This window comes from Nanorana parkeri, unplaced genomic scaffold (assembly GCF_000935625.1).
Source record: "Nanorana parkeri isolate BGI_ZX_2015 unplaced genomic scaffold, ASM93562v1 scaffold1550, whole genome shotgun sequence".
NCBI classification, from domain to species: domain Eukaryota; kingdom Metazoa; phylum Chordata; class Amphibia; order Anura; family Dicroglossidae; genus Nanorana; species Nanorana parkeri.
The window spans coordinates 191,692-213,551 of NW_017307818.1; the positions used below are offsets into that span (position 1 = coordinate 191,692).

The 21,860-nt window shown below is 38.7% G+C and overlaps 1 protein-coding gene across 1 annotated transcript in view; it reads right to left on the reverse strand.

Moving 5' to 3' along the window:
- Window positions 1–1,144: 1,144 nt before the first annotated feature.
- SRRM4 (serine/arginine repetitive matrix 4) overlaps window positions 1,145–21,860 on the reverse strand; it is an 84,214-nt gene continuing 63,498 nt past the window's right edge. The window contains exons 10-14 of the mRNA XM_018570530.1: window positions 7,061–7,377; window positions 5,897–6,118; window positions 5,141–5,251; window positions 4,013–4,150; window positions 1,145–1,513 (exon numbers count right to left, since the gene is read on the reverse strand). Coding sequence (XP_018426032.1) covers window positions 1,270–1,513; window positions 4,013–4,150; window positions 5,141–5,251; window positions 5,897–6,118; window positions 7,061–7,377 — 1,032 coding nt within the window. The 3' untranslated portion in view covers window positions 1,145–1,269. The remainder of the gene's footprint in view (window positions 1,514–4,012; window positions 4,151–5,140; window positions 5,252–5,896; window positions 6,119–7,060; window positions 7,378–21,860) is intronic.

Genomic DNA, 21,860 nt, shown 5'->3' on the forward strand with positions numbered 1-21,860 from the left:
ATATACACACTGCCTGAGACAACCTTATTAAGCAATACTTTATGATTCTACTGTGCTTGAACAGCAGAAGCTATATGTTATATGTTATATGTTATACTACAGTAGAATATAGCACGTCATGTATCAATGAACAGCTATTTATGTGAACAAGTTAAGAATGCAGGAACAAACACCTAGAACAATTTGCACTTGTGCATCATTATTTGAACTGTATTCTTTGATCATTAATATATTTGAGTAAAATGCCAAAAGGCCAATTTCATATGATAGATTATCTGGACACCATATGATGACCATAAAGAAAAAGACATTTAAAAGGACAGTGTGTAATCTTTCAGTATCAGTATAAATTATAATAAATAAACAAAATAAATACATAAATATATAGCAATACCACAAATTGTCAAAGAAATATAGATTAGCAGTTTAAGCACTTCCTATCCAAGCTCCTCCTTACTGATTAGCAATTAGCTACCTTTACAATTATGAGAATGTGAGAATGGAGTAAATCAGGTAAATGTCCAAACTCCCTGAACATCTATATATAATGTGATGACACAAGCACAGGGATTTAATGCTGCTTACATGGCTAGTCATCACTAGACCACTGTATGTGAAAATTACAGCTCCATTTGGATGTTAAGCTAGCCTGCCTTTCAGGTATCAAAACAAGTCATCTCTTTTTAAGGTCACGGGAGCCAGGATGGATGGGAAAATCTCTTAGTAGCTGTGATTTCCCTGTTTAAAGCTGCCATATCATCTGAGAGTGAAACATTCTTAACCCTGCAATTGCTCTACTTAAACAAGTAATTGGAGTGAACCTGGTTTGCATTGTCAGAGATGATTTGTAGTGTATGGAGATAGTATAGGGTTTCAGAGGCTCTGATGGCAACACATGGCTGACTGGCAATTTGACATCTAGCATCTGAACAGTGACAAAGTCACATGCTTGCCATTCCACATGGTATCAGAAAGTCATGGGGATTCCAAGGGAGTGACAGGCGCTTTGAATTCCAGAACGTGGATACTTTCATAGTGTGGGATGACTTCAGTAACGATCAGCACATAGGTACAGAGCATTTTCAGTGCCTCTTCTGCTTCTCTTCCTAGTCAGCTACTAAATTATTTGTATACATTTGTAGCGATGGAAACTGCCATTTATCTGATTATCAGAAGTTATTAAATAACAGTGGAAATGAATGTGTGAATACGTATTTGAACGGAGCTTCTTATATGTGACACGGAAGCTCTTGCAGTCAGACAAATGTCTCAGCGCCTGATGCTATCACATGAGTCAGAGCTCTGGCTCAAGCTTCGACTTCGGCTCCTACTCCTCTTCCAGTCACTGCTGTGGCTCCTTCTACTGCTATGGCTCCTGCTGCGACTGCTCCTGTGGCTAAAGTAGCTTCGGCTTCTGGATCTGCTTCGGGGACTGTACCAAGATGGAATGCTACTTGCGCTGCTCGAGGAAGATGGACTGCGCCTGTAGTATGGGATGGGGCGTTTGCGAGCACTGTATGCACAAGAATAACAGACATGTTAGCTTGGTATGGATTTAGATACTCCATTGATAGATTACCTTAGGTCACAAGTGACACATAAGAATAACTCTGATTTTCAGAACTCCTATTTTTTAGGTTATACACTGCTTAATTTCAAGCTTGGAGATTAAGATTAAATATTGCTGACCTAAAACTGCTAAGGAGCAATTCTTTAATTCAAATAAGGGAAATGCTAACAGTGACAATAATTAATCATGTATGTTCGTATATTACAAACAATGACCCTGGTCTTTCAACTATAAACGTAATATGTGTGTAAATATTATTTACTTAATAAAAATTATTTGACTATTTGTCCACAACAAATACCCCATACCGCTATGCTTTTTAGTTAAAGCTTGGGGAAAAAACTGAGCTATGCAGGAGTAGGGTGTATATGGAAATATCAGGTCTACCAAAACTGAACTCTGTTCCGTTTGGTTTTCCAGACCTGGATAGAGTCGGATGTAAATGAATGCATGTCTGTTAAAGTGTTATTAAACCCTTCATATAAAAAATAATGTAGTGCAGCAGACCTCGGCACTAACCTTGTCTGAATTCCTGTTTTCTATTTTAGCTTGTAGTTACTTGAAATTTATGGTCTACAAACCCCCCCTTCCCTGATGCATATCTTCAGGTGTCTCCATCACTTTACAAGGTTTCATGGAGACACCTTTGTGTGCGAGCTCCCAGGTGGCAGTGTGAAGTTTTTTTTGGCGCCCGTAGACACAAACAAAAAGTCCATATACCTTGCTGCACTCCTTACCGGATATCTCTGAAATAACGGGTGCTTGTAATGACTGCAGATGGCGCTCCTCCAAATACAGTAACAATTCCAAAATGTCACCAGCACTCCAGCACAGAGATTCACATTAGTGCAAAACCATTTTATTGGTAAATGTCATTAAGAATAGGAGGGTTATTCACAAAGCTAGCCGAAGGATCAGCTGTAGCTCCTTCGGCTAGCTTTGGCCGTCTGAGCCCTTTGGTTCAGTAGAACCGAAGGGCTGCTGTACGGGCTATTCACTATGGCCCGTACAGCTCCCGAAGCTGGCCGAGTGGCTCAGCCGAGCCGAAGGCATATGCTTCGGTTTGACTGAGCCAAAATGAAACCTGAAGCGGGCCTCGCAACTGACAGCTGGGCAGAGCCAGCCGTGATCTCACGGCTGGATTCGGCCAGTTGCAATGGCAGTTCAGCGTCCATTTTTTACCTAGTAGCCAGGGGACGCTGAACTAATGCTGGATTCATTAAGAACTTTCCACACGTCAAGCTTCAGCCAAAAATCTTTTGGAGGGTTGTGAAACCATAGTGCCTGCCAACTTAATACTGAGTTCTCAGTTGCAATTAAATATGAGCGTCCCCAGGTGACGTCACGGCCGGCTCCGCCAAGTTGTTATTCTTTGGCTGGGACCTGCTAGAAGACTCTAGCAGGTCCCGGCCAATAGGAAACAGTTGGGCGGAGCTAGCAGATGTTGGATCGGCTGAGTCGAACTCCTTCAGCACTGTTCGGCCGACCCGAAGTCAGACGAATCTGGCTGTACAAGCTGTACAAGCCTGAAGTGAATAGCCGAACAGCGTTCGGCTCACTTCACTTCAGGTCGGTTGTTCACTCGGCTGCCTCCGTCAGCTTTGTGAAAAACCCTCTAGGTCTTTATGACATTTACCAATAAAATGGATTTGCACTATGCGAATCTCTGTCCTGGAGTACTGGTGACATTTTGCAATTTTTACCGTAGACACATATAGCTCCGGCGGGAAGCCACTCCCCTTTACCCCTCCTCCCTGTATACATGATAGCATCTGAAGCATGCTCTGTGTCTGTTCTCTGAAGAACAGTGGGATTTAGAGGAAGTGGGACCTGGAGCTGGACACAAAATACGTTCGGGCACTTAGGAGACAATGGGACATCTCAATCCACTGGGGCATATTTGACCTTAATGCTGAGAATGCATTAAGGTTAAACATGCCCAGCATTTAGTATTACTTTTAGATCCAGCATCACATAGAATAACATTTGCCTTCCGATCAGATCCACTTGAAAATCTGACAGATGGACCTAATTGGACTACCCATCTAAGAGGGACTGAACTTTTCCCCACATTTAATTGTAACAATATCATTCAAATAGATTTTGGTTAGTATTTATCTAAAAGGCTTGCACTTTAATCTAGCTCTAGTTCTCCCATGATCATTATAACCTAATCACACTGGTTTAAAGTGGCCCATTAAAGTGGCCACAGCAACTATTTATGATTTATGTGCAAAGCAACACCACACACACCCTGAAAACAGTGATTAGACAAGGTTGATCACAATCCCCTCCCCACCAATCATCAGAACAAGGGGGCACACTGTTACGAGAACTACAGACTCTGTCCCACCCCAGGATTTCTGTGTTTTAATAAATATTGAAATTTTGAAATAAAACTAAGCTATTTTGAGATATGTTTTCCCTCCCTCCATTTCATACCTCGTGATCCTTCGTGCCTCCAAATGACTTGGGGAATCTCTCCTGCGTTTTCTCATAGGGGAATAGGAGCTGCGCCTTGTTCTGGGAGGTCCTTTGCGTGTCCCATTTTCTGTAGAATTGTACTTGCTGCTTCTGTCTCTGTAGGAAGGAAACACTATATAATGCTGGGATTTATAATATACAGTGGGGCAAAAAAGTATTTAGTCAGCCACCAATTGTGCAAGTAGGGCTGTTTTATAAAACAAAAACTGAGGAGAGTAACGATGGAGATGTTGGGATTGAAATTGTTATTGGCTTGGCAATGACTGCTATTAGGCATCACACACACATCTTTCTTTTCTCCAGTTATTAGAAAACAGACCCATTTAAACCTTTTTTTTTCAGTAGTCGTGGTATTTCACGTAATCATTTGCTTCTTTAGAAGACTTACATGATTTGAACGTTTCAGAATCTGGTCACAAGAGTCCTAACTGACAGCAGTATATTTATTCTTATGATTGCACGGAATGCTGAAAATCCATTATTAGGTGAAACTTGGTCTGCTGAATATGCTATCATGTTAATTTAATACAGACATCAGCTGTTTGTAGATTACATTTTGATCTCTGATTGACTGACACCAGTAAAATGACGAGTAGTGCGTTGGTACACAAATAATTCTGCTACATCTGGCCATACGCTGTTAGAATTTAGGGAGATTCACAGGAACCTGATGAAATTCTTATGGTGGGTAGCCCTGTAAGACATGGGTGCATGATCACACGCCTTAGTCATATAAGCCAGAGCTCTAGGAACTAAAGGTAGATATATTAATCTATATCTAGATTAATTCTTCCCCATTCTTCACTGTGAGAAGAATGAGGAATAAAAGAGAAATAATGTATGCAAAGAATAAAAATGCTGGCATTTATCTATAAGTATCGGTTTGCAGATTCCTATTACTATACATTTCTGAAGGTGACTTTGTTGTCATTTTAAAAATAAGGGTAAAATTCCTTCTTAAGTATACAATATTAGGCAGGAATTATGTACAACAGCTGTATAATTCATATCTTATTATTATCCTAGTGACCCTAAATGGGGAAAGAATGTATCAACCCATTTCAATAAAAAAATACAAACCAATACCTGCTGGGGCTGTAGCGAGAATAACTTGGACTCCGTCGGGAACGGGAACGCCTGCTTCCATTACTTTTCCGGCCAGACTTGGAGGAATAGCTTGGAGATCTTGAATATGACCTATAAACAGTGAGAGTAGTTTCCATTATTTTAAATTTACTTTTGTTTAAAAATAAATCAATAACAATAGTCTAATGTATGGCTACAGGTCCTGATGTTAAAAGAAAGTTCATCAACACATTCCAAACCCCGTCAGCTCAGGCACAACTGTGTGTGGTTTTGCTCACACAGAGTTGTCATCTATTCGTAGTATTTCCTATGTAGTCCCATCTACCACCCCAGCAGACGGACACATCGTTCTCAATAGAGCACAAGTGCAGTGATGTCATTGCACTTGTAGTTCAGTTATTACTTTCTCCAGCTTCACGATTGAAGGTTCATGTCTTGGTATGGACCTGAGGCTGGGGGAATTGTCTGCCGGAGCCGGAGCATTTCACCCAAGACGTACTGATCACGGTTGCAATGCTTTGCAGGCTCCAATGCAATAAATGCATATATTTTCTTTTTGTGACATGGGTGCATTTATTTCTTTATTTATTGAGGCGCACTATGCCTTGATTGAGTTACATAGTGCATAGAAAAGTACACAGTTTGCAGAGGAGTGTGCATGAAACCAGAAATGGTATACATTATATATAATAATATACTAGATTAGGAATATGGTTGTCATAATAGGTAAATGTTGTAAAGTCAGCAACAATGTACCTTGCACCTGAAGAGGTTGACCTGCTTCGTGACCTTCTGTTTGAAGAGGATCTATAGGATGATGTATAAGAGCTTATGGAATGGCTTGAGCTGCTGGAGTAAGACCTCCTGGTACTCTTATATGATGAGCTTGAACGACGGCTACGTAAAGAATTTCTGTCAGGCGATAAGTCTGACACACTCTTGTGTTCCCCCAGGCAGCCCAGACAAGAGGACAGATCTCTGTGGAAGAATTACACACATCACTTATTATACATATCTCCAGTAATCTCGCTGTGATTATTCTGTGAAGATAAGAAAAATGTGTGCTGATTTGGGAGAGAAAGCAAATCAAACTAGAAAGATGATGCTACATCAAAGTTCCTTTTTTCTAAAAAAAAGACGCTTAATTTGTTTTCTATTTCAGCCTAGTGAGTATAAAATCTTTGAACATAATTAAAATGAGAACTAAGTAGATATGTGTGAAATTTCAAGGATTAAAACACTAGTCGACCTAAAAAAAGATAGTGCCCCTAGTAACATGGTTTTCCAGTAGGCCTAAAAATAAAAATACATCTAAAATCGTGCAGCATTTATCTCTGAAAGTGCAAAGCATGGCTACAAAACTGGCCACACAGTACTGATATTTTGGTTATGAAGGGTAGATGGCACGGAGTGTAATAATTTGTCACTCCAACTAGTATCCCTGCTCGTGATCTTACCTCAACATATAGGGTTACTCTACAACCTATAAGGGCTCTCTTCACCACACACACAGATGTTCAGGTTAATGTATGTCCCCAGTGGGGTAAGTTTTTGTCTCTTTATCTGGTGTCACTGGGCCAGGAATTGTAGGAAATCTTGGCAGTTTTTTTTTTAGTAGAGTCAAAAGGTTTGGACCTCTTCCTGTGTTAAATGTTATTACTGCATGTATCCCTGCATGAGGGATTCCCCACTGGATCCTGTATGTTCTTTACATCATCAAAACAGTAGGACAAACATGCAGCAAAAGAACATCTATATTTGCTACAGGTCTCTTATTAAGAACTTGTTTAAGCTCAAGCATCAGTATAACAGCCAGGCAAGCAGCAAATTCCAAAGGAGAGGTCGGCAGTGGTAGCCTGTTCTCAATAAATCAGCCACATACATTGCTGTTCTGGCTCTGATTTGTCTGTATGTAATCACCTCTTAGCCTGTATCCCAGAGTCTCCCAAAGGGAGTGATGATTCCTTGGTAAAAGAAAAGGAACTAGCTGATGAATTCCCTGAATCCGAGATGTTGTCACTGTGGCCATTAGGGGTCTTTACTGAGGATGGGACATGTCCAAAACCCTGATGGGACGGGCTGTCTTTTTCCTGACTGAGCTTCAACACAGAGGAGCTTGACTGCGTTGAGGGAGTAGAGCACATCTCGTTGCCCGAGTCATACTCGTTTGTGACTTCCTTCTGACAGCCTCCATTATGCTCTGCTGTGACCAAAAGGCTGGGGACGGATTGGGAAATCTGAAAACACAAGACAGTGTTGACACATGTGGAACCCAAAGCTTGTAATGCAACTTGTCACTTAGTGCCACATTCACTTTCCAGAATAACTTCTTCTAACATTCTCCATATACTGTATATTTTATTAACGGAAAAGAAAAAAGAACAAAAATAAAAGGAGCGGGCAGTGAAAAAAATGAAACAGAAAAATCAAAAAGAAAAATCTCTTTACAAAAAGTCCACAGAGGAGCCTGCAAAGAGAGCTGCAATGATGCGGACACCATGCATAGTTTGGCATGCACCCATAGAGAAAGAATGACACTGAGAGAGAAAAACAAAATAGAAGGTATTGCTGTATATGTAATGCGCTTTTTTAATGGTTATACATTGGCACGGCAACTAGGACCCACAGTGCAGAGGAGGATTGCTATATTTAATATAGTTATTGAGAACTGTATGTTGGTTTAATGCATCTACAAGACAGGGACAGACAAGTACCTTTCAATACATCTGGTACCTAGCTATTTGTGCAGCTTGTCTAACCATAATTAGAAGTAAGGGTTACTGTATATGGACATTTTAGGGCTTATGTGAGCATGATAAAAAGAACATTTGCCCATAGCAACCAATCAACTGCCATTTCATCAGTACTGTTCTACACATGAACCATGTCTTAATTGCTATTGTCAACAAGAAAAGTTCTTAGCACACGCTTCTTACATAAGCCACTTTGTGATCTTTGCAGTTCAGTTTAATAGTATATATCTATATGTCAGTATATGTCAGTTCTGAAGAAGATGCAATAGGACATGATCTGTAATTGCTGCTTTGAAATGAATTCTGAATATTGATCTTTATCTTTGTTTCTGATATTCATATTGTTTTAATTACTGTTCATTTTGATGTGTTGTCGAAAGCTATTTGCTCTCACGCCTTTGTTTCCGCATGACTCATGCATCTTAAGTGCTTCAGAAAGAGACACCCTTCACATCATTTATGGTGTGCCTTGGCACATCACCTGCTGTATAGGATCTGACTGCTTCAATACTTCACAGGAAAATGTAGGCTATGGGTTTTTATGGAATGAGATTAAATATTACTCTGGACTTTTGAATACTGCAATGTGCATCAGGTCAAACTCTATAATGATGTATTTATTATATGGGTATATTTAACTTATTTACTGATGCCGCCAAAGCAGTCTAAACATTTTGTAAAACATAATTCAGATCTAGTAATTCGCTATGGAAGAAATTTCAATTGATTGTAAAAAACGTGGTGCCGTTTTTCATCTCTAATTAATTTCCTACTATTCAGCTAGCAAAATCATGCAGCGTTATTGCTTAAGCCCCCATGGCTTGGTAAATGTTTATACTCTTCAGCATGCAAAACATTAGTAAAAAGAAATCTAAAGTCTTTTAAAATGCATTTTAGATTAGCATGTCAATTTAAACTGCTAGGTTCTGTCACTTTGGCCATTTAGGGCAAAATAACAAGTTCCCTTGTAAGCAGAATCTTAACTCGCTGATAGGCACCTTCTCCACACTTCTCTGCTGGTCCATTTTTCTAATCCTAATTCTGTGTCATGTTACAGTATTCAGGCCAGGTGATTGGCTACTTGGGCCCAAGCACTGCATTGTAAAAGTAGGTCAAATACTTCCAGAATGCCCATTTTCTGTAGGCTGCAGCAGAGCAATGGAACAGAGCAGAGTAGGGGAACACACGAAATGCAATGACACATCAGTTGGGTTTGAGGGTTTTCTTACAAGAGAACCTGCCACTTTGCTTTGAATATATAAGTGTACATAGGGCAGCCATATTTTCTCATTTTGTACTCAGGTTATACTTACTCACTAGTTGTGCTACTGCAAAGTGATTGTGATTGCTGCTTCTCTCTGTTGATGCAATGTTAACAACATGACTAAATGCAACTGATTCTATTTACATTCAGTAAGGATTTTGTATTTCTTATAGTGTATCAGATATGAGACAAATAAGAGGATTGCCCTTGCTAGTATCCCTTTGAAAAGGATAGATGCCTGGTTGTGTCTGCTTAGTTTCAATACTTTTGAATCACAGACTTAGGACAAGCAAGTTTATTATGTAATCCCAGCAGCAGTTCTCTAGGAATGTTTCATACACGGCCTATTATACAGTACAGAGCCACTTAGTGGAATATCATAGACCTGTATATAAGGGCTAGACATGTGCATTCGGATTTGGACGAACCTTCAAATCAACAAAAATCAGTTGATTCGACGGTTCGTCCGAGTCCGAAATTACTAATTTATTATATGCCCGAGTATACGAAAACAATATTTGGGCATACATAAATTCATTTTCAGAACACGCCAGCGGCCATATTGGCCGCCGGCGTGTTCTGCACATGCCCGCTGCCATCTTGGAGGCGGAGCGTATGACATCACATGACGGTGACGTCACATGCTGAACGAGTGGCGGCCAACCCGAAGTGCAGAAGGAGTTTGACTCAGCCGATCCAACATTTGGATCAGCTGAGCCAAACCTCCAGCAGGCTACTCGCTGCTGTTCGGCCTATTCTTATAGATGCCGAACAGCAGTGAATGAATCGCCAAATGCCGCCAAGCGGCATTCGGCTCAGCTACTCTGCTCGGTACCTCTGTGGTACCGAGCAGAATAGAAAAACAGTTAAAAAAGTAGAAAAAATAAAATGGAAAACAATTGGGCGGAGCTAGCAGTGACAGCTAGCACCGCCGAACTGTTTTCTATTGGCCGGGCGGTTCTGCTGCCGTCAGAATAAGAAAAAAACACCATAGGAATGCATAGCTAGATTCCTATTGGCTATTTCACTTTGCAATAACCAATAGCAAACTAGCTATTGTACCCGCCCTCTGCTGCTGTCAATCAGCAGAGGGGACCTGATGGAGAACTTCAGGTCCCCTCTGCTGATTGACAGCAGCAGTGGGCGGGTGCAATAGCTAGTTTGCTATTGGCTATTGCCTAATTCATATGCCTTCGGCTCGTCTGCGCCCCTTGGCCAACTTCGGGAGCTGTACGGGGTATAGTTAATACTGACCTGGGGGTCGAAGCTAGCCGAAGGATCAGCCGAACCTACGGCTAGATCCTTCGGCAGATTTGTGAATAGACCCCTAAGTGTACAAAATATAAAAAAAAAAGGAAAAAATGAAAGTAAAAAAAAAGAAAAAAAACTGCAAAAAATTTTTTTTTTCAAAGTCCCCTGTGTACTTGCACATACAAATGCAAACTCGCGTCAGGTGCACCTACATGCAAAAACGAAAATTGAGCCACACGTAACATATCGCCGTGAACGTGAGTGAGAACAATATCTCTAGGGCCATTAATCACTGCTAACATTAAACTGATGAGCAGTAAAAGTTTTTAAAATGTCGCCTACGGGAAATTTTGGGTATTGTAGTTTTTGCAGTTTCGCATGCAATTTTAAGGCTTGACATGCGTGGTATCTATTTAACCGATGTGACCTTGTCTTTTTGTCTCACGCCTCTAACACAGAGTAGAGGCTGTGACAGCTCTTGCTTCACCAAGTTAGGTTACACAAACAGTGGGGAAGCCCGCTGTTGTGTAACCTAACTAACTTTTAAAAGTCGAATGCAGCGCTGCCTGTAATTAACAGGTGATGCTCTGCCTCCCCTGACCGCACGTCCCTGCCTCCAATCCATTTTGGTTAGGTCCAGCAAAATAGAACTCTGTTCTGTCTTCTTTATGGACCTAGACCCGGGGTAGGCAACCTTGGCTTCTGCCTCTGGGAGTCATGCCTGTGGCTTGCAATGACTTATGGGATTTGTAGTTTCAGCACAGCTGGAGAGCCAAGGTCGCCTACCCCTGACCTAGACAGACTGCATGATGCACATCCGCTTACATCTGACTTCCCATAGAGTTACATTGAGCTCCCGATCAGGTCTGCCTGAAAAACATACAGGCGGACCTGGTCAGAAGGCTGTGTAAAATTAACCTAATGGTTCTGATTTCCCTCCAACTTCACTAGATACATGCTTGTTCTATGACAGTGGAAGTATTGAGACCAAAGTATCAGCATGACAACAAGGCATCTAGAATTTTATGAAGGAGGTCATCAATACCAGCACACATATTTTTATTTAAGGCAAAAACAAATGATCTCTAAATCTGATTGGATCTTTAAATTGTTGGCAGGTTTACTTGGCCAAGAAAGACATCATTCCTATAAGTCAAGCTCTTATGTGCACTAACAGGATGATTAGGATTATGAATGGGCCTATAGGAGTTTACATATGGCCTTGTCCCATGTTGTACTGTTATTCATCTGATGCCGATATTCTGTGTTGTGTAGTAATAGTCATTTTATCTATATATTCACATATACATAATAAATAAATAAACAGCATGCTGTATTATGTCATGATGTCATGTGTATTTATTTTGTTTTCTACGCAGATACAGGCTCATCATCAGATTCATCATGAGCAGGTCAGAATATATTTTATACAGCAAAGGCCTAGAGTTTGTTCTGCAAGTCATGAGTGGGGATTAAAGTGGACAGGTCTTTTTACTATACTTTCATTTGTAGAACAAATATCTTTGTTCAGTAATTGTGATGCTTTGCAGGCAGCATCAGTGAGAACCACATTATATCAGTGTCTAGATACTCTAGAAATCAGTGTTGATATGTAATTGGTCTTGCGAGCCCTGCTGAGAAGGCTGAAGTAACTGTTTGCTTTCACCATATTTATGTGTCACATTTAATAGCTGTATATTTAAATCTCAGGCCTGCCTTGAAATCTGTTCAAGGTCATGGTAATTACAAGCTTTATACACAGCGGCTGAAAGTCACAATTAGTGTGATGTTCGATAAACACAGCCTTCAAATGATTGTAACGACCCTGTGAGGTCACAGTGATTAAACTAAACAAATGATTCTGGAGAGTCAATCATCCACAGTTGGTTCATGATTAGGCCAAAATGCTGTACACCGCTGAGCTAAAGAAAGTTTAAACTTATGCTTCAAACTTGTGGATATCTGTATTTCAATGCAATGCCTTGCAGCTCTCTATTTGTATTTTGTTATATATAATGGCCAAGTCATCCAATCACACTGTGGTGCTTTGCGTTTCTGCACATGCATTACCACAAAGCATCACAACTTAGAGGTGTGAATGGGCCCAAAGAGGCCTATGGCATATAGAGAGAATGTAGCCCAACCTAGGGCATATCATTCAATACCGAGGGAGGTTGGCTAAGTGTAGCGTGTAATCAACACTTACCCCCATTAACCTGGAACTGAACTCAAACTAGTATGTGGTGCCTTGGCCATATCAACTACAGCCTCATAGATGTATATGTCTAATGTGAGATCTAAGGCACTGCTGCCTGTGACTGCTAGTCTTAGGAGATTTGGTGATATCACTACTGTGCTGCTCACTGTTTCTTTTTGCTGGAAGCTCTGACGCAAGGAAGCAAAGCCTTGGCTCTAGCAAGATGGCTGCCTCCACAAAGAGACACAGTGCAGAACAAAGCCTTGTAAGTCAGTAATGGGGAAAGCTCAGCTGCAGGGAGAACACCTTGCCTTTTTTTGGCACAACTTCTAGAGTTTAGTTTCTTCTTAAAGGCTGTACCAAACATTTTAGGTACCTGCTGGTCTGTGGTTCCCACTTCATATACTATAAAATAAAGTCTGTGTAGTCATAGAAGCCCCAGCTTAAATCAGAGGAATAGGACAGAGAAGTTAGTACACTTGTACAGAGGGCTAGGGTACTACAAAAGCAACATAGGCCATACCCTTGACTGGCAGGGTTGCTAGCTGTGTTACACACATAATGTTGCTGACTGTCATTTATTGCAATCTAAATGGTACACCATTCTTGCTCGCGCTCCACAGTTAGTGTGTTTTTATCAGAATTGTGTGATTACAATTAGTCTTGTCTGAGTCCTTGCAACCAAACTGGTAGAAGGGTAGGATGACAGTTTGCTTGCCCTTCTAGTCCTAGGATATAGATGTACTGAAGCAGAGTGGACAAACTGTCTCTCAGCCTGTGTGACCAGTGTGCCTTATCTGGCTCTGATCTCTGATCTTGTTAGGGTGATACTAAGGCTAGCTAGTCGACTTGGATTGTATTGGAATGGCACCAAACAAGTAACCCAGGGGGAAAGGAAATTTAAATCTAGCCCCAACATCAACCCCTTCTCCCTTCACTGTCGTTCGTTTGTGAAGGTTTGTTTCCCATATTTATTTCTTATTATTGTGAAATACTGGTGTGCCTTTATAGATGGGATAAAATATGCAGAATAGCTATTTTTTGTCTGCAGAAACATCTTTTACATTGACACAATTATTGCATACATTTTACAGAGCACTGTTCCATATTTTTAACCATCACAATCATGTGTGTCTGATAATATACCTGAGTACACTGGCCCTGTCCTGTGTTTGCTGCTCAGGGAATGCAGGTCAGAATAGTGGGCAGAAAGGAATAAATAGGACACTGTAAAAGCTACCTGCCTCACAGAAAGCATTCACAAGTCTGTAGTAAGTTGAATGGACTTTGAACCATCTATTAATTTAGTTTCTGTTGAAGCCTATCTGTAAGTACATGTAGGTGTGAATTTCAATAACGCTCCACAGAATCAATGCTAGAAAGAGGAAAAAAACTGTCATGGCATGGACTGTACACCAGTAGGGATGGGCTCAATGTTCGCCGAACACACGAACTATAAGGGCGTTCGGCGCGCTATGTGCCCGCTGAGCTCCCCACAAGGCACTGCACACTGTACAGTGCTTTGTGAGAGCCCTGATTGGGTAAAGCAATGCACCTGACCACAGGTCAGGTGCAAGATTTTGCCCAATCGAGGCACAGTGCACTGTAAGAGCCATGATTGGGCAAAGTAATGATGACTTTGCCCAATCATGGCTCATAGCTAAGTCCCAGCCCCACACTATATAAGGATGCCTACACCGCAGCCTTATGTAGTGTGCTGCTGGAGTTAATAATAGAGTGTTGCAGTAGTGCAGTGTAGTGTAGCACAGTGTAGTGCAGTGTAGGGCAAGATAACTGGTGTCAGTGCTTTATAAAGAAGTTTTGTGCTATATACAGTTCTCTATTATTGTCTGTGCTGTATATTCACTGTCTTTTCTTTTTTTTGTGTGTCAGTGGTGTCACTGGTGTTCCTCCTTCTGCGTCACCAGTGTACATGCACAACTATGCAATAATGTTTATGTACTGGTCTCCTGGCCAGGTAAGTAGCAGTACTAAAGTGCAGGATGTATATAGGATGCAAATGTTCGCTAAGTACAGGTATACTTCAATAATTAATTAAAAGATTACTTTCCTGAAGTTGCTCCTCTAGAGCTTGTTCTTTGAATGTATCCATAAGTAGGAATAAGGGCATGACATAAGTATATAAATGGAAAATTATTTTTTTATCTTCTGGATCAAATAAGAACAGAAAGTAAACAATTTAAAGCATTAAAGCGTAGATAAAGCCTACTTTTTACTACTATGTGTGTGTTTAACTGTACTAAGCTGCCCTGTGTTGTCAGCATACTGGAGAGCCGGACTGTTGCTCTCATGCACCTCCTTCACATTACTCAAATCAATAATGTTCATGCTTCCTGAGCAGCATTGTTGAATGGACTATTGGGGAAGGAACTGGCAGGCCGCTGGTGACCTTGAGGCCGGATTGAATAACAAGAAAAAAAGTGGAGCTCAATTGGGCTTTGGGTAAACGAACTCGTAAATATACAGTTATTTATAATCCTGGTGTGTGAGATGATGTGATTCAGTCTGATTGATTTATTAATCTACTTTATAGAAACAACAAGGTTTTTTTTAATCGCATGTGACAAATCTAAACTTTATGTATATAGTAATAACTATCTACTATAACTACAAATCTACAAATAAACACTGTGATAAGAAATGCATATGTGACTCATTACGATGATCTGATTATATAAACAAAGTTTCTGTAATGATGTCTACAATACATCAAAATGTAAATGTAAAATGTGTGATGAGAAGAAATAATAGGACTTCTGAAAATGTTGGGGCTATCATACAGACTGCTCAATGAAAGATACATATATTTCAGTTTTAAAATTAAATATATATATATATATTTAACAACACCACATGGATGTTCTTTTAACACTGCCTCCTGTTTCTCTCTGCATCCAAAAATATAAAGAACAGAATAAATAGTCATGACTGCAGTGCTATACTACAATGAAAAATATATTTTTGCAATAGTGAAGTAACCCGGAAAATAAGCTGGACATTTATCATTTGTGTTGCATAGTAAGGCAGTACTAAACAGCGACACAGATTAACAGACAGATTTAGAGAGCTTTATAAGAGCTCAGATTTATTCAAAAATTCCTCCCTCTGCTGTTTGCTTTGTTGTTGAATGGGCTGGGAGATAGGTGTATACAGTTTATTTAGTAATAAGTCATGAAGCAATATGCAATGTATCCAGAACAACTAATCAAAAATCAACTAGTCTGAACAAAATCAACACCGGTTACTATTAGTCACTGTACTCTGTACATAATTGATTGTATAATTATCTGATTTGATGACATAATATTAATTTATGGAAGGATCCAAGGGAAAATCTATCTATCTCTGGATCCACAGCTACCAGCATGGAGGAATGATAAGCACAATATAAAAGATTGCCGAGGAAAACTACAGAATATCTGAGACAACTCTTTCCTTTATAATGAGGCCAAGAATGTGATATGGAAAAGAACACATCTGTATTAAGTGTTGTGTGTTACTTATATAGCATTTTTTACTGGAAAACTTAAAAAAAACCACATGAAGCCATTATGACATTAGAAAAAAACATAACAAGCAATATAATAAAGAGAAAAGACAAAATAAAAGATAAACTCCCCTATGGATGAAAATTGAGAAAAAGCAAGAGAAACAGAAAAATAAAGTATACAGATATTTAGATAGACTTTCCTTAATCGAATAGTTTGAATTTTTTTCCCCTGTAAGTCCAGATTTAGCAGATGCCTCACTCTAATAAAACCCCTAACATCTGTCAGGAATCAGCGACTTACCAAGCGGGAACTCCTCCTTTAGTAGGTAAGGTGTAAGAAAAAGGTAACATAATTCCATCATTACATATTACAGGTCAACAAAAACAAACATTCACTCTCCCTCACAACTGCCTATGCCTGGAAATGTGTGCAGGTGGAAAGACAGCTGGCCGGGCTCAGTTGGTGCGTACCTCCTGTTTTATATTGCACTGATGACATTAAAAAAAAGAACAAAACATAAATACGTTTAGGATATCACTATAACTCAATTTTTTTTATAATTAACTTGCTAAAATATTTTGGATTAACATTGGCTTGTTCAATAGCATCTTAAATATCTCATATACTGAAGCTTAAAATACAGTTGTCAGAGAAGTGGAAGAAAGGAAAAGTCTATTTTTTCATTACCCACAAACATACACATGAAGGTACCCATAGAAAAGCAAAACATATACAGTAGTGTAAAAAACTCTGTTGGGCAATTCAGTAGCAATGATGCACTACATCCACTCGACTATATGGGCTGCATGGAGTGCGAGTGAATTTGGCAAACTAGATTGGATTAAACGTATACTGTGAACCTTATTAGTCAAGATAATATTACCACTCCACATTTATACACAGTTTACAGAGGAATCACTTGTAATGACATCACCATGAGATGACGTTCAAATAATGTCATTACGTGTTACTTGAGATAACTCTATTATGGTTTAATTTAAGTGACCCTGTCATTAAAAAAAATTGTTAAAGCCCCTCTTGCCTTCGCTGATGCCCATGCTGTAGAATCACTAGAACTGGTCCTCCAAAGTCCAGTGGAAAACCACATCTGGAAGTGTTGATCTCCTGGCCCCCCCCCACACCTCTCACTTGTTCTGGATGTAGGTTTCTCCCTTGGGGTCTTTGGGGGAATAGTTCTACTAACTGAAGTGGTGTACAGCAATGGGTTCACCAGGAAGTAATTACTGCCTATGATTAAAGGTGAGAAGTGTTTTAACAAAATGTTTCATGTTAAGGTCAATTTAAGCCTCACTTTCACATCCACATCTGCTTTGTCTATTTAGAAAATCTTATTTCGTTGAATTTTATTTTAAAGGACAATTTCTTTTGGAATATGAAGAAAAATAGTCAATTTGCTTTTTATTCATTTTACCATTAAAATTAAACAGTGGCCTTAAGCACTCTTTGGCAGCACCATGTATAAATGCCTCTCTAAAGTCAGACATAGAACCAATCCAAGTGCCAATTCTTAATGAAAACTTCTAATAATTGCAGTTATATACAACAGATGATTTTTTTTCTTTCTCCAGACAAAACGAAAATAAGGTTTAACTATGGTTGCCAAGTCACACAGTGGATTGCACATATTCTGGTCAGTCCATGGATATGCAGTCATCTAACAGTCCATAATTCTCAGTGAGAAGTCTTCCTGCCCTAATATTCATGTAAGGCCACCCAAAGTCCAATATAAACTAACATAAAATATTTTCTATAAAATAACTTCATTTTTAGTATGTACATTTATTACTAGTAACAATGTATACTAAACAAGCTGCATTTTAGCTTTAGTGTTCCCTAGCAGTAAATGTAAATAGTATAGGTCCTGTAGGTACTAAAGGACATTACAAGCTTTGCTACCTTGTATCAAGCTCAATTCACTAAGCTAGAATTAATGTGTTCTTGGCTATAATAATCTCTATTTTCTGCTGAAAATAACAGTCATTATGTAAAAAATGATCTTCAGAGCTTAGTGAATCGAGCCTCTAGTGTAAAAAGCAATGATGTACAGCACATCAAGTGAACTAGTACTGGCAGGCTGACCTGTGACCTGAAGCTATTATAGTTTTGCTTATTTTTAGTAGCAACTCAAGCTGCCAATCAATTTTCACCAGTTCCTTGCAGTCCCACTAAAGTAAGCTGATTTCTGATTGGTTGTTGGAGTTAAAGATCAACATTGCCTAAATTGTTAAATAAGGCTTGTAAGCTTTAGCAAAAAATTACAGTACACCACCTTCATTAAAGTGCCTTTAATAAGAATTGTTTGTACTGTTCAACAGCAACCAATGAAACTTAAACACTACATTTTACGCATAACACATTTTTTAACGCATATTTAATATGATTGGTTGATGTATGGTATTTAAGGCAGTTCATATTAAATACACTTTAATAAATTAAACCCAGTAGTGTTTTGTCTTTATTTATGTAAAAACAATGTCATGTTTGCAATATAGTAATCCAGTGCCTAATCATTTGGATGGTCTGTGCTGTTGAGACATAACAATTGTTTGTACTACTAAGAGGTGTCAGTACAAATATAATCGATGAAAGATTAGTATTCATTATACTGCTTCACCACTCGCAATTCAACATGTCCTCCCATAAAATAATGTGCATTGCTTTGTTCAGGTATTCGGACTAAGTGAGGTTCATATGGCTTGAGGGAAATGGCAGATAATGAGTTTTCCAACCGCAGGTAATTAGAAATGAATCAGACTTTAAAGAGCCATCTGTTCAGGCAAGTTTCTCTGTACAAAACAGCCCATGGCAATAACTGGTGGATTTTCCAAATAAAAAATGCCTTGGCACAATAGCTACCATACTCCACTAAAATATCCAATATAATGCAATTTTAGGAATTCATCTTCATTCTGTTTTAACCGAAAAAGTTTAGCTACATCACTTTATTGTTATTAATACACAAAGCAGCATGCAGGCCATAGCACCCGGTACTGATTTGAGGTATTTAGCCGCAATAGGCACATCCTAGCACTGTGCTTTTTGCTCTAGCTTGTCCTGCTTTGTTTAGTATAGCACCTCTTTTTCAGCTACATATTTTTTAATAGTAGCTCCATTCTTAGGCTAGGCAAATGGACGCATAAAGATTATGTTGGCCATTGGCCAATGACAAAGACTGGAGGAAACTAATATTAAAATGACAGCTCACACTGAGCAGAAAGGACTGAACAAAACACAGTGGGGTTGATGTACTGAAGAAGTTGGTATTCACTTAGCCCTGTAAAGCTGTATTCACTTTAATCAACTAATCAATTGCAAAGAAAATTCTTAGTTTTTTTTATATTTAACTGCACATAATTGGGTGCACTCACGTTGTGTGCTTAAGTGAAAAAAAAAATCCCTCTTTAATAAATCACCCCAAATATGCTAACATGTTTAACCAACATAAGATTATTCTTCTCGGTTTCTGAGCCTGTTTAAAACTGCATTGTTGCAGACCTAATGGATGGAGCTGGTATATTGGAGTTGTTCGATGCTGGATGGGCCTGAAAATCACTTAATTTCATATCAAATAAATTTTCATACTAAAATTATAACTCACCATATAAAAGTTCTGGTTACGTAAAATTATAGTTCAATCTAGTTAGTGAAGAGAAATATGCTAGATGTGGTGCAAGCTAATGTGACCCTCAGTTTCACCTGGGCCATTATAGGAATAATTTGTTTATAAAATAAATTGCTTATTAAAAACAACAAATATGCTACTCATTAGGCTCTGTGAATTTTTTGTGAATATGCTATCTAAAGAACTTATGTCCTAGTATTACTAGTAATAGTAAAGATATCAAGTGGCAACTGATTTTCCTTTCCACTAATGCTGAAATTAGGAATGAGTGCATGTGTCTGGGTTAGATTTGTGTAGTGTATGTCAAACTCATCATAAACTCCAGGAATTGCAAATCTGAATCCCATTAAAGTCAATCTTAAAAAATCAATTCTGTCCATTTTTAAAGTTTAAAGGCAAAGGGTACAAGGAGATAGGTACATATGGGTACATGTACCAATGCAAAAACTATTTAGGAAATACCATTCAGCAGGGAGAGGGTGACATGGGAAAAACATCAGTCCTTCAAATTACATGCTTAAGAAATGCCAAATTATTATTTTTTATCTAACAGTAATAGGCTAGAATTGAGGGGTGAAAGCAGCAGCTACAACAGATCTTCCAAAAAAACCTAAAAAAAACCAGTTTCATAGCATAATATTGTACACATCTGTTGCCCATTATGTAAGCAGTTTTACTAGGCCACAATGTAAGAGGATGAGACACAGCAGGTTTTATCAAGAAAAAAGAAAAGTGTACTGTGTCTGGATCAACAGCCAGAAATATTGCATAGACTTGCTGAACATCATGCAAGCAGCTTTACTGGGCCACAGTTAAAGATAGCGGGGGAGAGAGATGAGTCAGGTTTTATTGTGAAATATAAATTTAGTGTGTATTATTTCAGGAATAACAGCTGGAAATATTTTACATACTCCATAGTCAGCATTGAAGCAGTTAGAGTAGGCCACATTTTTAAACTGAAAGATAGTATGCAGCTTTTAATCCCCCAAAAAACACACTTAAGTGTATACAGTATATGTCATAGAAAATGAAGAAATATCCATTTTAAAATGCATAATACAATGCAGCTGTTCAGACCAAATATACCCAATAAAGTGTATTTTGTACACTTAAAAAGGAAGGAATATTGTGAACAATGCGTAGGCATTAGTTCAACAATCTCTTGTAGGCTTCATTGGATAAACCACATCCATTATTTTTTTGGATTAAAATAGAAGTACATTACATAGTATTTCTACAATTACTTGCACATGTCATTGGCTAACCCACAACCCTCATTTAGCTGTGGAGGACAAAAAAAACTTTTTATAAGTTAATATTTTTCAGATTAAAATAAAAGTAATATGGTACACACTACAAATGTAGTATTTCTACACTTTCTTGTAGGGTTAGCACATTAGAAAACACCCATTACTGGTTATTCTATGCCCCCTGACCGCAGTTCAAAGGCCAGGAATTGCATGATTGGTAACTGTTTTATATTGTGGCAATTGATCCCATTAGAACACAGTTTTCCCAAACAGTGAACAGCTACATTTCTGGTCAAATTCATGGACGACCAGAACCCAAAGTCGGATTTGATAAACAATTGCACACTAAAATGTGTGTTTTTAACGTGTGTACAAGGCTCAGGCAGTGAAAGGGTTCAATTACATCCTTTACTTGACATTTGCTTATTCTCAAATAAATGTTACAGCAATAACAGCAATGGGCTAGGGCGCCTTGTTTACCCATATTAGACTTCATATACTGTTAAAATGTAGCTGGCTATATTATGGTTTGTGGCTAATGTCAGCACTACTTAACAAAGCGGATGCCTACTTGTCCTACTTTTACTTATAATTTGTTTCATTTAATATCTAATGTTTTACTTTTTAATTGTAGCAGTGTCACTTTGAATAGTCAATCATTAAAACAATTTAAAAAACTGTAATTTGTTTTGTACATGATTAAAGTGAAAAACAGCTTCACTTTGCTAACTGAACATTCTATACTTCTTTAGTAGATCAACCCTATGAAAAATGAATTAACAGAAGAAGGCAATAATTCCCAAGTTATATTCTCTTGATACAGTCAGTAGCCTGAATCTGCATGTTAAAC